This window comes from Arachis ipaensis, chromosome B4 (genome assembly GCF_059453495.1).
Source record: "Arachis ipaensis isolate K30076 ecotype BB chromosome B4, ASM5945349v1, whole genome shotgun sequence".
NCBI lineage: Eukaryota > Viridiplantae > Streptophyta > Magnoliopsida > Fabales > Fabaceae > Arachis > Arachis ipaensis.
Genome location: NC_142439.1, coordinates 30,561,270 through 30,575,303, shown reverse-complemented (window position 1 = coordinate 30,575,303; position 14,034 = coordinate 30,561,270). Strand labels below are relative to the sequence as shown.

Sequence of the window (14,034 nt, the reverse complement as noted above, 5' to 3'; positions counted from 1 at the left end):
TAGATTATGTCAATGCTCCATATATCACAGGCAGGGTTCTCATGTGGGTTATATTATTTTAAATCTCGAACTATTTAGATAGTAATTATGACTTGGTTATGTAAAACGTATGAATTCAATTATATACTTTAGTTATCAACTTAATATTTATGATACGACTTTTGACAAGTTAGATTGTGGATATGATTGAAATATGATGTTGTTGTTGTCTTTGAAAATCGATGTTTACTATTGCTATAGAAAGATAATATTCATGTTGGTAAGATTCTAAGAATCAAGGAGATTTTGTCCATTTTTCTAAAAAATTTGGTCATTTGTCTTGTTGAGGGACTTGTCCCTTGAGCGCCAATCATAATTTGGTTTGGGCCATGACACAATGATGATGACTTATTAGAGAGTAACCAGCAAATCATACTCCTCTTCTTAGTGAACATAAAATCCATTTGCCTCTATAATTTATGCTCCATATTTTTATCTTATATAATTTATGCTTCATATTTTTTGTCTTTTTTATTTGATAATACAATTGACTTTAAAAATGTAATTATATAAGGATGGAGAAAAGAATGTAATATATTTTAATATAATTTTAAATTGAAAATATATTTTAGTTATTGTACTTTTCTTTCACAATTTGTACGATCGTCCAAAAAATATAATAATACAAATTTTTTGTTTATTTAAATAATGAATTAATAATATTAATTTTTATAAGTTTAAATTTGACTAGTAATTTGAATACTATTAAAAAAAGATATCAAATATACCAAAAATTGAATTTTATTTGGTAAAATTATGTAGTTTACATATGATTTTATAAAGAATTTTTTTATATAATATAATTATTTATGAAAATCAAATTTTAATAGTAGTATATATGAAATTAGTAAAAATTTATAATTAGAAAATCAATATCAGCAACCGATTTTAGATTTTCAGATTAGACATTGCGCGACCTATTTTATTAGTGACTGATTTAGCGACTGAAAGTCGGTCTCCATTTGGCGATTGATTTATTCACCAACATCGTTTGGTACTAGTTTGGTAGCATTGGTTGAAAATGATCGCTAAGATCGGTAGCTAACAGCTAGCGACCGAAGTTGGTCACTATTTTCTAATTAGCGACCAAGGTTTTAGCAACCACCAGAATCGGTCGCTAAATCAACTAATTTTTCTAAATCAGTCGTTATTCTGATAATTTCTTGTAGTGACGTGACAGGCCAGGCACTGGAGCAAAGGTTTGTTTTTAATAAAAAAAAAGTAATTAATGCTACAAAAATTAATAATTATATAATTTTTAAACACATTTGTTCTACTTTTATATTTTTTTATTAACTTTATTTATTTTAGTTTATACCTGCATATATGTATTCAAATTATGTAACTTTTTCCTTTTGAAATAAAGTGATTCTATTAATAAATATTATAATGAATAATTCTATTCATAAAGTTAAAAATTTAAAAGAAAATAATGAAAAAATGTATTATAATTTAATTATTTTTTATTTATATTTAATTTTTAATAATCTTTTTTAGATTAATTTTACTATTTTTTTTTCTAAAAAAAATTACGCTTACAAATTTACCAGCCCTCCAATCGGCCACAAAACGGAGTGAGCTAACCTCGTATGGGGACAGCCCGCCCTTTTCTGAAGTGGAACAAATCAGGCAACCTACTTTGCGACTAGGGGTGGAAACAGGACAGGCCAGACCAGGCTTTGCTTTTAACAGGCCTGGCCTGTCATGTAGTTGATTGGCTTGAGTCTGGCCTACAGCCTGCTATAGGCTTTTTTCAAAATACTAAATGTGGCATGTTATTCAGTCTGGCATGGGTTGAAGCCTGTTAAAAGGCCTGCTAATTTTTTTTTTACAAAAATAAAAATATTACTTATAAGAATTTTTAAACTTTAAAATATTTAAAATATACAAAATTATTTATAATTAAATATAATAAATTTAAAATATCTCATAATTTTGTTAATAATAAAAAAATTATGTATATATTTAATTATGTATTAAAAGGCTCAGGCAGACCTGATAGGCCAATAAGGCTAATTAGTGAGCCTGAACCTGACCTATTAACATAATAAGACTTTTATAAGAGACTGAGTCTGTACCTATTTTATAACAGGCCAGATCAGACCAAACACAGACCAGACTGTAGGCCCTGACAGGCTGCCTGGCCTTTTTTCACCCCTATTTGCGACTACTATAGTCTATATATCATGTTTTGTTTCATCCATTACTTGATTTAGTTGAGAAGCTAGAAACGAGATGAAGGAGAACACTAAATTTGTATAAAACAATAAGCCTTAGGGATGGCAACGGGTACCCACGGGGCGGGGACATGCCCCCCGCCCCCCGCCTCCATATCCACTCCCCGTCCTCGCCCCGTCTCCGCCACGGGTAACGGGGACTCCGTATCCGCTGGGGATCGAGGACTCCACGGATATCCGCGGATTTTTAAAAAATTAAACAAATTTGAAAAAATTGGGAAAAAATTGAAAAAATCATATCAATCATCATGTTCTTTGTCTCTAAAGCATTAACAACAACAAAGACATTAACAACATGTTTCTTTTTTTCAAAGACATTAACAACAACAAAGACATTAACATGTTCATAGTCTCCAAAGATATTAACAACAACAACAAACAATATCAAACATATCCATAAAACAACCAAAGTATCAAACATATCCAAAAACTACAAAGCATAATTCATCACATTGCAGAATCCTCAAGCCTTTTTCATGATGTAATGGTAGTGATGGTAGATTCCAATTTGTTTGAATCCTACATCAGAAAGAAGAATACAATTAAGAATTAAAATCGTAAACTTTTCCCAAAATATAAATCATGAATCAGAATCACATTAATCTAAAATATAAATCATGAATCAGAATCTCATTAACCTAACTTCAGATTAACTCAAAATTGACTCAGAAATATAAATCAGAATCAGAAATCAAAATCACATCAACCTAACTCAGAAATATAAATTAAAAATCAGAAATTCAGAATCGGAATCAGATTAACCAAACTTCATATTAACTAAATATTAACTCAAAAATATAAATCAGAATCAGAAATCAAAATCATATCAACTTAACTCAAAAATATAAATTAAAAACCAGAAATTCAGAATCAAAATCAGATTAACCTAATCAGAAATTCGTTATCCTAATCAGAAATTCAAAACTCAGAAATTCATTAACCTAATAAAAAAGTCAGAAATTCATTAACCTAATCAAAAATTCAGAAATTCAAAACTCAGAAATTCAAAAATTCATTAACCTAATTGGAAATTCAGAATTTCAAAACTCAGAAATTCATTAACCTAATCAGAAAATCAGAAATTCAAAACTCAAAAATTCATTAACCTAATCAGAAATTCAGAAATTCATTAACCTAATCAGAAATTAAGAAATCTAATTAACCTAATCAGAAACCACAGGCTGACTTACCCGACGGAGAAAAGGAGAAGACCAGCGATGATGACCGGCGACGAGTCTGCCACGACAAGGAGAAGAAGACGACGTTGCCGTGAACCCACGATAGTGAGCTCGACACCTGCAGTGAGTGACCGAGCCACTCAGGGGGTCTGGGGTGGGAAGCGGCGCTGAGGACCCAAAGGGTGGGAGGTCTGTCGGCGGAGACTTGAACTGCGGGGTCTGGGGTTTGAACTTTGAGAAGGAGTGGACAAGAGAGGAGACTTGACTGCGGCGCTGAGGGACCCAGAGGGTGGAAGGTAGCGGTCGGCGGTCGGCGGGAAAGAGACAGGAGGGGGCAATAGGCTGAGCGCTTGAGGAGGAGTGGAGAGGCAGAGGAGAGGAACTCTCACTCTCTGAAGCAGGGATAGGGATTAGGGAAGGATGTGTGATTTGTGAATGCGGTATGCGGCGGCTAGGGTTAGGTTACATGTTATATATATATATATATATATATATATATATATATATAAAACAGGGATATTTTCGTCTTTTCATACAAACGGGGATTTAACGGATCCCCACGGAACGGAGACCTCTACCCCCATCCCCGCCTCGTTTATTATACGGGGTCCCGTTCCCCGTCCCCGCGGGTGAAAATCAGCTTCCATATCTGCTCCCCGACGGGTAAATCTCCGCGAATACCCATTTCGCTGGAGATTTTTGCCATGCCTAATAAGCCTCATTATAAATGTTTTTTACGGGTAAAGTGCGTAAATTTTAGTTTTTTATTTATTATTTTTTATATTAATAATTTAAATTTAAAATTTAAAATTTAAACGGTAGAATTTAAAGTTCAGAATTTTAAAGTTTAAAATTCAAAATTAAGAACGTACGACTTAATATTAAGTGTCTATATTTCAAAAAGTACATCTACTCATTTTTTTCATTTTTTGAACTCTATTGACATTCCAATATACAATTATAAAAACATATGTGTCGCATGTTATGATATTTTTTTTAAGAAGATTGTTAGAACTCAGAAGATTAACAAAATTTATTATTTTTATTTAACAGTTAATCAATAATATTTAAAAATATAATATTAAATTATTAAACTAAAAAGAGTAGATTAATAACTTAAGTTTTTCTTCTCTTTCCTTAAATATATGGATGGAATGGCGATATGGTGTATATAAAAAAAAAAGTTTTTTTTTTTTACCAAAGATATGAAGACTCGAACTCGTAACTTCTTAGATGAGTATGAGGAGATTATTATTTTTTTTTTTTACCAAAGATAGGAGACTCGAACCCATAGTTGTAAAAACCGGACCGGACCGGCCGGTTCGACCGGAAAACCGGTAAACCAGACCTTATACCGGTCCGGTCCAGTGTTTGAACCGCACAAGAAATTGAACCGGTCAAACTCGGTGTGAACCGGTACGAACCGGTCAAAACCGGTGCGAACCGGTCAAAACCGATGAGGTGGTCTGACCGAACCGTTTGGAAGAAAATATTTCCAAAATGCTTGAGGTAGGGTTCGAACCCTTGTCCTCAAGGAAACCAAAATGCTCCACAACCACCAGACCATTATGTTTTCTATTAAAATATATGCAAATTATAATACATATAGATATCTTCTATCAAATAGTTTACTTTTATTTAATTTATTTTAATTTTAATTATAAATTCACTCCTTCTTAAATTAATTATATTTTTATTTAACAATAATGATAAACTCACTTATTTTTTTATAATTATATAATATCTATTAATATTATTTTTTAATAAATACTTGTAGTATATAATAGTATAAAAGATATAAACTAATTAATAAATTATTAAAATTTAAAAATAATAGTTATTTTAATATAAAAACAAAATAAAAATATTTATGATAGAGTAAAAATAATAAAATATTTATTGTTCATGTTCCATATTGTTTTAAAATAACTTGATATTTTAAAATGTTAGTAAAAATATGTATCGTTAAATTTTAATTTTAAACTTTTAACTATTTTTTATTTTTTATTTACATAGGACCGAGTCAATCGGTTCAACCAGTAACCCAGCGGTTGAACCAATGACCCAGTGACCCAGTGACCTGCCCGGTTCGATCACCGGGTCGGTTCTGACAACTATGCTCGAACCCGCAACCTCTTAATTGAGTATGGGGAGACTATGTCATTTGAGCTATTACTCATTGGCAAAAATTTGGAAAGATATGTGACTCGAACCCGCGACCTCTTAATTGAGTATAGGGAGTCTATGTCATTTGAGCTATAATTCATTGGCAAAAAATTTGGAAAGATATGCAACTCGAACCCGCAACCTCTTAATTTAGTATGAGGAGATTATGCCATTTGAACTATTACTCATTGGCATACATAAAAAAAGTATTTGCACCCAAAATTTAAACATATTTTAATTTTACCCGAAAAATAAAATGGCAACTACTCCTATAAATATGCCAAAAACATCTTCTCATGATGATCCTTGTTTAAAAAGTGTAACTTATTTGTTTAGCAACACTTTGAATAAAGGTAACACTTTTACTTCAAATAAAAATCAAGCCCTACAATCTATCATTCAATGGTCAAAATGAAATATCTTCACATGATGACAATCATAAAATCTTCATTGGAGTAGCCACCAAATAAAATTATAAGGTACAGAAATCACAATGCAAGGTGTATAGTTTACAAGATATAAATTTTGGAATTTCTAATAAGCATATTATATTATAAATTTACTTTGCATTATAATACATAAAATGGTTTTCAATTTTTCAACTATAGAGTTTCTTATTTTTTAAAGAAAAATCTATATGTGATGCCAGTGAAGATTTTAAACATAATTGAATTACAAATATAATTTAATAACTTGATTAATTTTGATCATATGAACACGTAAAAATAATTTATATTTAACATGAATCTTGAAGTGAAAACTAAATATTTTATATTTGATATGGGAACTATCATAACATTCTCACTTCAATATTCAGAAGAAGGAAAAAAAAAATCAATTTATAACAATATATTATGGTATGCCCGAAACTCTTATTTGGGGGGAGAGAACCAGCCAAAGTTTGTTGTGTTCCACCTTCAAATTCTCACCTGAATAATTAAGCCAGAAAATAGGAAAGTCAACCTAATAAGGTGGAGCGAGGTGCAAGGAGAACCAAGCACGTGCAATGGAAGTTACACAACTTGGGAGGAAATCAATAGCAAGTATTCAACCCAAAGGGGTATAAAAGGGAGGGGGCAAGGCACTAACAAAATCAGAAGAAGAAAAAGCAATCATCTATCTCTTTGCTTCTTCCCACTATCTATTAGGCAAGGAAGGAGATACTCACAAAAGGGTTGATCTTTCCTTGCCTGCAAGAGAATAATAAATTTATAAGAGGGAAAAAACCACCAAAAGGGAGAAATATATATATCTATTTAGAAATGGCTCGTGCGGCTATTTCCGTGGTGATGCTTTGCCTCTTTGCAGCAACTGTGATTGCTGAAGATCCATATGTCTACTACACATGGAATGTCTCTTATGGCACCATTTCTCCATTCGGTGCTCCAAAACAAGCTATCCTCATCAACGACCAGTTCCCTGGCCCTGAAATCAACTGCTCCAGCAACAACAACATCGTTGTCAATGTCTTCAACAACCTCGACGAGCCACTCCTCTTCACCTGGCACGGAATCCAACACAGGAAGAACTCATGGCAAGATGGTACCCCAGGTACCATGTGCCCCATCCTTCCTGGCACCAACTTCACCTACAAGTTCCAGGTCAAGGACCAAATTGGTACCTACTTCTACTACCCAAGCCTTGGCCTCCACAGAACCGCTGGTGGTGTTGGTGGTCTCAGAATCTTCAGCAGGTTGTTGATCCCAGTTCCGTACCCAGATCCCGAGGCTGAGCACTGGTTCCTCATTGGTGACTACTATGCCAAGAGCCACACGGCCTTGAAGCAGATCCTTGACAATGGCGGCTCCCTTGGAATGCCTAATGGTGTCCTTATCAACGGTGAAAGTGTCAAGCATTTGCATGGAGACAACAAACCACAATTCACAATGAAGCCTGGAAAGACCTACAAATTGAGAATCTGCAACGTTGGTAGCAAAGACTCATTGAACTTCAGAATCCAAGGTCATCCCATGACACTTGTTGAGACTGAAGGCTCACACACCGTCCAGAACGCCTACGAGTCTCTCGACGTCCACGTCGGACAGTGCTTCACCGTTCTCATCACCGCCAACCAGGAGCCAAGGGAATACGCCGTTATTGCCTCAACTCGCTTCACTCCTTACATCCTTGAGGGAAAAGCCATCATTAGCTACGAAGGAGCCAAGAAACACGCTTCATTGTTCCTTCCACTTTCTCCCATCACCTGGTTCTGGTCCCTCAACCAGTTCAGGACATTCAGGTGGAACCTTACCGCTAGCGCTGCCAGGCCTAACCCTCAGGGATCTTACCACTACGGTCAGATCAACATCACTCGCACTATCAAGATCGTTAACTCTGTTGCCAGGGATGCTAGTGGCAAGCTCAGGTATGCCATCAATGGCGTTTCCCATGTTGATCCCGAGACTCCACTCAAGCTCGCTCAGTACTACGGTGTTGGTGACAAGGTCTTCCAGTACAACCTCATCAGCGACAGCCCCGCCGATTACATCAGCGAGGTCACCGTCGCCCCTAATGTCCTCAACGCCACCTTCAGGGATTTCGTTGAGATCATCTTTGAGAACCCCACCGTGTCCGTCCAGTCCTACAACCTTGACGGTTACTCTTTCTTCCTTGTTGGGTAAGTATCACTCAATCGGTTAATAATACATGTATTTATATATAAATGCATCAAATTCAGATTTCTTGACGAATAAATTACATATTTCTTGTGTAGCATGGAGGCAGGAAGGTGGAGCCCAGACAAGAGGGAGAGCTACAACCTTCTTGATGCTGTGAGCAGGCACACCGTGCAAGTGTTCCCTAACTCATGGTCCGCCATTTTGTTGACATTCGACAATGCCGGAATGTGGAACTTGAGGTCTGACAATGCCGAAAACCGCTACTTGGGACAACAGATGTACGTTAGCGTTTTGTCACCAGAGAAGTCCTTGAGGGATGAGTACAACCTTCCCCTCACCCAACAAGTCTGCGGTATCGTAAAGGATATGCCAGTTCCTGCACCAGTTTACCACTAAGCTATTATTTCATTGTTCAACCCTCTTTCTGGAAACTTAGTCGAAAGGAGCATTTATTCATTCTTTTTCATGAGGATACAAGGAACATCAATGGTTGTTGTTCAACCCTGAGAGATATTCATTATTCAAAGAGATGTATTGCTTTTATAACTTGTGTGGTAGGCTTGATATATATGTGATGTATCATCGCTTTTGTTAGCGAACACAACAATTTTCCCCATTTAATGCATAACATATATATCAATTTTCTAACAGTGTTTGGTTCGCTAGATAATAAATTTATACTTAAGGATATGATTAAAATGTGGACAAAAACACAACACGTGTATTATATTTTTTATATTAATAATTAATTTTTTTAAAATATATATCATATCAATTATTTTATTAAACTATTTTTATATTTTAATAACAATAAAAAAATATTTTTTTAATATTATAAAAAAATTAAAATATCATTTTTTATATATTAAACAAAAAATATATTAATCTTTTTAATTTAATCAAAATTCAATTAGCTTTAATTTTATAATTTTAAATCAGAATCAATTTAAAAATCAAAATATACATTTTATTATTCATATGCACTAAAAGATTGTATCATTTCTCAAGAACCCTAATCTAATATCTCTTAATCCCATTCATACAAAAAAGAACACATCTAAAAAATTGTTCTTCATTGACAGCAGCCTATCCTCACTCTCTCCCTCCCTTCCTTGTAGTCGCACGTAGCAGCACGTACCAGCGGTTTTCCATTCATCAACAGCCCTGTGTCGCCCTCCATGCAGTAGCCATCATGTCGTCCTCCACGTAGCAGCAACCCCTTATCACTCTCCAGTGTCATGCCTTCCTCCACTCCTCCCTATAATTGCTACTCTCTATCTTTTGTTTGCAGCTGTTCAGCCCTGCCGTTTCCGTCGTCTAGCCCCACAGTTTTCGTCAACACAGTCCTCTGCATTTAGAATGGAGCCTCAAGTAATTTACAGTTCAGTTCCAGCGTTCTCTGTTCTCACTTTTTTTTTTTTGATAATTTATTATTTTGATAATTTTAATTATTTATGATTCTATTATTTGTGGTTATGTTCGCTATTCCACTGTTCTCTCACGTAACTTTTGCGATTGCTGTTTCTTGATTATGTAATTTTAATTTGTGGAATCAAATTTGTCGTTTTCATAATTTTATTTTTACAAGTATTCTCTTACTAATGTAGAGAAGAAGGGAGGCACATCGATAAAATCTAACCTATTATTATAGTTTTGAGCTTCTGTTTTTCCTTCAAATAAAAAATATAACATTGTAAGTTTTGTTTTTCAGGTAAACTAACTGATAAGAGCGATGTGTATGCTTTTGGAAAAAATTAGTATATGCCCTCATTTGATACTTCTACATCAGTTACTTTGCATTCTGTATTCTATTTGTTAGATTTGTAGCAGAATAATAGATTGCACAAAATGGCTATACCTTCTATTTTGTGTACTTCTATTGCTGAAGGCAGAAACTTGTTATGTTCCAATCACTTTTGTCCAAAATGCGATCACAAAAGGAGCCGGTGAGAAGTTTTTTGCTGTGTCTGATAGAAGTTAACTTTCTTTATTGAGCTATTCTTTTTTTGCTATGAACATTGCTTTGTTGGTACAATTTGGAAGTAGCTATTTGATTGGGTGCTAAGTCCCTGTTCTCAGTTATTTGTAGTGTGCAACAATTGTAAAAATGATTCTAGGAAATATTTAGGCCAAAATAGGTAGTGAAATGCGGTGAAATTTCTGAAAATTATGCATTAGTTATTAGGAATAAGATGGTATCCTCTTTTTTAGCTTACCTTATGCACATTACATCAGTAAATAGAATTATCCTCTTCTAAGGAGGTCCTTTTACGAATCTGTATTTAAACTGTTGAAAAGTATCACCAATTTTAACCAAGGAAAGGGGTGTGTAGCGAAAAGAAAGCGCAAATAGAGAATTATCTTTAATGTTGTTCTTGTAATTATATAGACTGGGCATTTATGGATGACATTTATTCAAATTTGGCCTTAGTACTCGAGTATATTCCTATAAAGTAATAGGTTCCTAGAGAAATTTTAAGGCATTACTGTGTCATTTATACAAGTACCTGGAATAAAAAAATGCCTAATAATAATGGAATCTTCCTTTAATTGTTGAAAATTAAATTGACCAAAGAAATGTGCTATTTGATTTAATCACAAAAAATGTTCATCATTCAAGTTTGTAAGAGTCAAGTTTCCAAAACAAGTATACAGATACACCAAAAACAAATAGGAATATAATAGTACTTCATCATCAAAAAAGAAAACAGTTGCTTTTACTCAAAACTCCCTTAACAAAATCTTGCCTTAACCTCCCTGATTTTGCTTCCAATGGCTTGAACAAGTCCTTGAAGGAAGCATGGAACTCCAATGCCATGATACTCGGGCTTTAGTCAAAACAAATTTTCCAAGCTTCAAATCATTTCTATATTCTCCTGGTCTACAAGAATAATCGTGATGCATTATACTAACCAAAATAATCAGGCTATAGCCATCAGTTCTATATTATTTTCCAGCTTCTTCAAATAAATGAACTGCTCACCAAGTTGTGCCTCAAGAGCAGCTTGAACATCAGGCGCCAGAGCTTTATATAAAAATACTTGGTGAGGTTGAGTTTAGTCAAGATTTCAAAGATTTTTATACAAAATTTCTATACCTCTGACCTCCTTGCTTGCTTGCTTGGCATATTTGTCACCAAATCTTTCATTAAATTGGAGAGCTTATCCAAATTGCTCTTAAGAACCTTTTCGGCTGCATTCTTATTATCACTACTCAGTGTCACCAATGACTTCAATATTTTCATTACCAAATCTAGTGCCTCCACTCGTCGAAGGTGACCAGTTAATAAATTATTATTGTCTTCAATACCAATCAAAGTGCAATAGGTAAAACATTTATGCTAGTATATTCTAGTATGTAAACAACACTTAATAAGCAAGTGATATCAACTCTTGCAAATGAAGTACTAGCCAATCACCAGTGTCTGACCCCTTTTCATATTCTTGCCTTGCCAAAATCAGGTCAAAATGTGCAAGATTTCTTCCTACAGCTTCTGGGTGATGGATTAAGCATCTGTAAAAAAAGTAATTACTCAAATAACAACAAATAATATAATCATCAACAGCTACGCCTTGCTAGGCTACATGAATCAAACAGGAAAGCCCAACCATAAATGATGCTTACATCCCTTTTTACATTCAACTTTTAAAGAGTATATATTTTTAAAATTTTATTAGTTTCACCTATAGTTTTTCTAGGTCTCCTGGCCAACTCTCTCTCTAGTGATAGAGTTACTGCCCTATCTGACAAACTTGCCACGTGGAACTTCTACTAAACCTTTCCACTCATTTCCACCTAAGACAAGACTTCATCTTTTGACCAATAAGTGCGACCCAACATATAAATCATCCTCATGCTAATTCTTTACCAAAGGATGAAGGTATATTTCACATTACATTCATTAAAATCACATGAAAGAAGCCAAGAAAACATAGGGTTTGAATCTAGGATAGGTTGGTATTTTTGAATCATATATATAAAAAACTAAATTACATGGCTAAACACAAACATACTATGCAGCATTAAGTCTGGTCAGGTATCTAAGGTACTTTTTTCTCTTACGATCAACATTGGATGCTTGAAAATTGTAACTCTGCTTGCTGTTGGAGCTAGAAATCATATCTTCATCATCCCCTTGGTTCAACTGTGTATCACCATCTATGTTAAAACTAAAACTAGAATAGCATAAATTAAAATTATAACAATACTAAAATTAGAACAAATACAAATTAAATATCAAATCACAAATTAAAATTACATAATCAAGAAATAGAAATCGCAAAAGTTACATGAGAGAACACTGGAATAGTGAACATAACCACAAATAATAGAACCATAAATAATTAAAATTATCAAAACAACAAATTATCAAAAAAAAAAACCAAAAGTTAGAACAAAGAATGCTAGAATTGAACTGCAAATTACCTGATGCTCCATTCTAGATGCAGAAGACTGTGTCGACAAAAATTATGGGGCTAGACGGCGGAAACGGCAGGGCTGAACAGCTGCAAACGGAAGACAGAGAATGGCAATTGCAGGGAGTGGAGGAAGGCATGACGCTGGAGAGTGATACGAGGTTGCTGCTACGTGGAGAATGACACGATGGCTGCACTACACGGAGGGCGACACAGGGTTGTTGATGCATGGAGAACGACAAGGCCACTGCTGGCGCGTGCTACTACTGTGTGAAGACCGACAGAGAGAGAGCGGCTACGAGGAAGGGAGAGGGTGAGGATAGGGTGCTGCTGTCCAGGTAGGGATTAGGGATGATGTTGCACTTTATTGGTAGATTGGTATATAAGGATGAAGAACAATTTTTTAGATGTGTTTTTTTCAGTATGAATAGGGTTAAGAGATATTAGATTAGGGTTCATGAGAAATGATGCAATTTTTTAGTGTACATGAATAATGAAATGTATGTTGGTTTTGATTTTTAAACTGATTCTGATTTAAAATTATAAAACTAAAGCTAATTGAATTTTGACTAAATTAAAAAGGATTAATGTAATTTTTGTTTAATATATAAAAAGGGATATTTTAGTCATTTTGTAACATTAAATAAAAAAATATTTTTTTTATTTTTATTAAAGTATAAGGATAGTTTAGTAAAATGATTGATATGATATATATTTAAAAAAATTAATTATTAATGTGAAAAATATAATACACGTGTTGTAATTTAATTTGTCTACATTTTAATCGTATCGGTACATGTGAATTTATCATCGTACCAAAACAAACACCTTTTCTAATTCCCTGATATCCCTTTAATTCCTTGTTGTTTATATATTTCTTTTCGTCGCAAACAAAACTTTTATTGGAGCTAGAATTATATGTAAATTAACTTAACCAAAACTCCAAAAGAGATATTTTTCACATTCAAACAATTTTGGCATCCAAGTTCATCTAAGCAATTTTAGGTCACGCTTTTTTCCCACTTTCTTCTTTTCTCACGCTTCTTCTCTTCTCCCCCGCCCTTCTTCTTCTTACGCTTGTTTACGCACAGAGCGTCTTCTTCTTCTTTTTCGCCTTCTTCTCTGTGTTCCTCCTCCTCCTCATTCTCCTCCTTTTTCGCGTTCCTTCTTCTTCATGTGTTTTCTCCTTATCACCATTCTTTTGTTGTTGCTGCTGCTATTTTTTCTTTTTTTTTTTTATCTTTTCATCCTTCTCTCCAAGGTGAAAAAGTAGTAGAAGGTGAGAAGGAAGTGTTTTGAATTGTGTAGAACAGAAATGAACCGAACATGCTATTATGGTGAAATAATTGTATAGTACTAAATGAATGGAACATTATCCATT

The 14,034-nt window shown here is 34.1% G+C and overlaps 2 protein-coding genes across 2 annotated transcripts; one reads left to right on the top strand and one right to left on the bottom strand.

Moving 5' to 3' along the window:
- Positions 1–6,728: 6,728 nt before the first annotated feature.
- Positions 6,729–8,886, top strand: LOC107637689 (L-ascorbate oxidase homolog). Its single transcript, XM_016341056.3, has 2 exons — positions 6,729–8,237; positions 8,334–8,886. Exons 1-2 carry the CDS (start codon positions 6,883–6,885, stop codon positions 8,632–8,634), a joined length of 1,656 nt encoding a protein of 551 aa, XP_016196542.2. The 5' UTR covers positions 6,729–6,882; the 3' UTR covers positions 8,635–8,886.
- Positions 8,887–10,828: 1,942 nt separating this feature from the next.
- Positions 10,829–13,067, bottom strand: LOC148567067 (protein SWEETIE-like). The gene is made up of 3 exons (XM_088483152.1): positions 12,664–13,067; positions 12,288–12,382; positions 10,829–11,751 (listed from the first exon to the last, which is right to left on the bottom strand). The coding sequence occupies exons 1-3, from the start codon at positions 12,673–12,675 to the stop codon at positions 11,607–11,609; spliced, it is 252 nt and encodes an 83-aa protein (XP_088339278.1). The 5' UTR covers positions 12,676–13,067; the 3' UTR covers positions 10,829–11,606.
- Between the last annotated feature and the right edge of the window lie 967 nt (positions 13,068–14,034).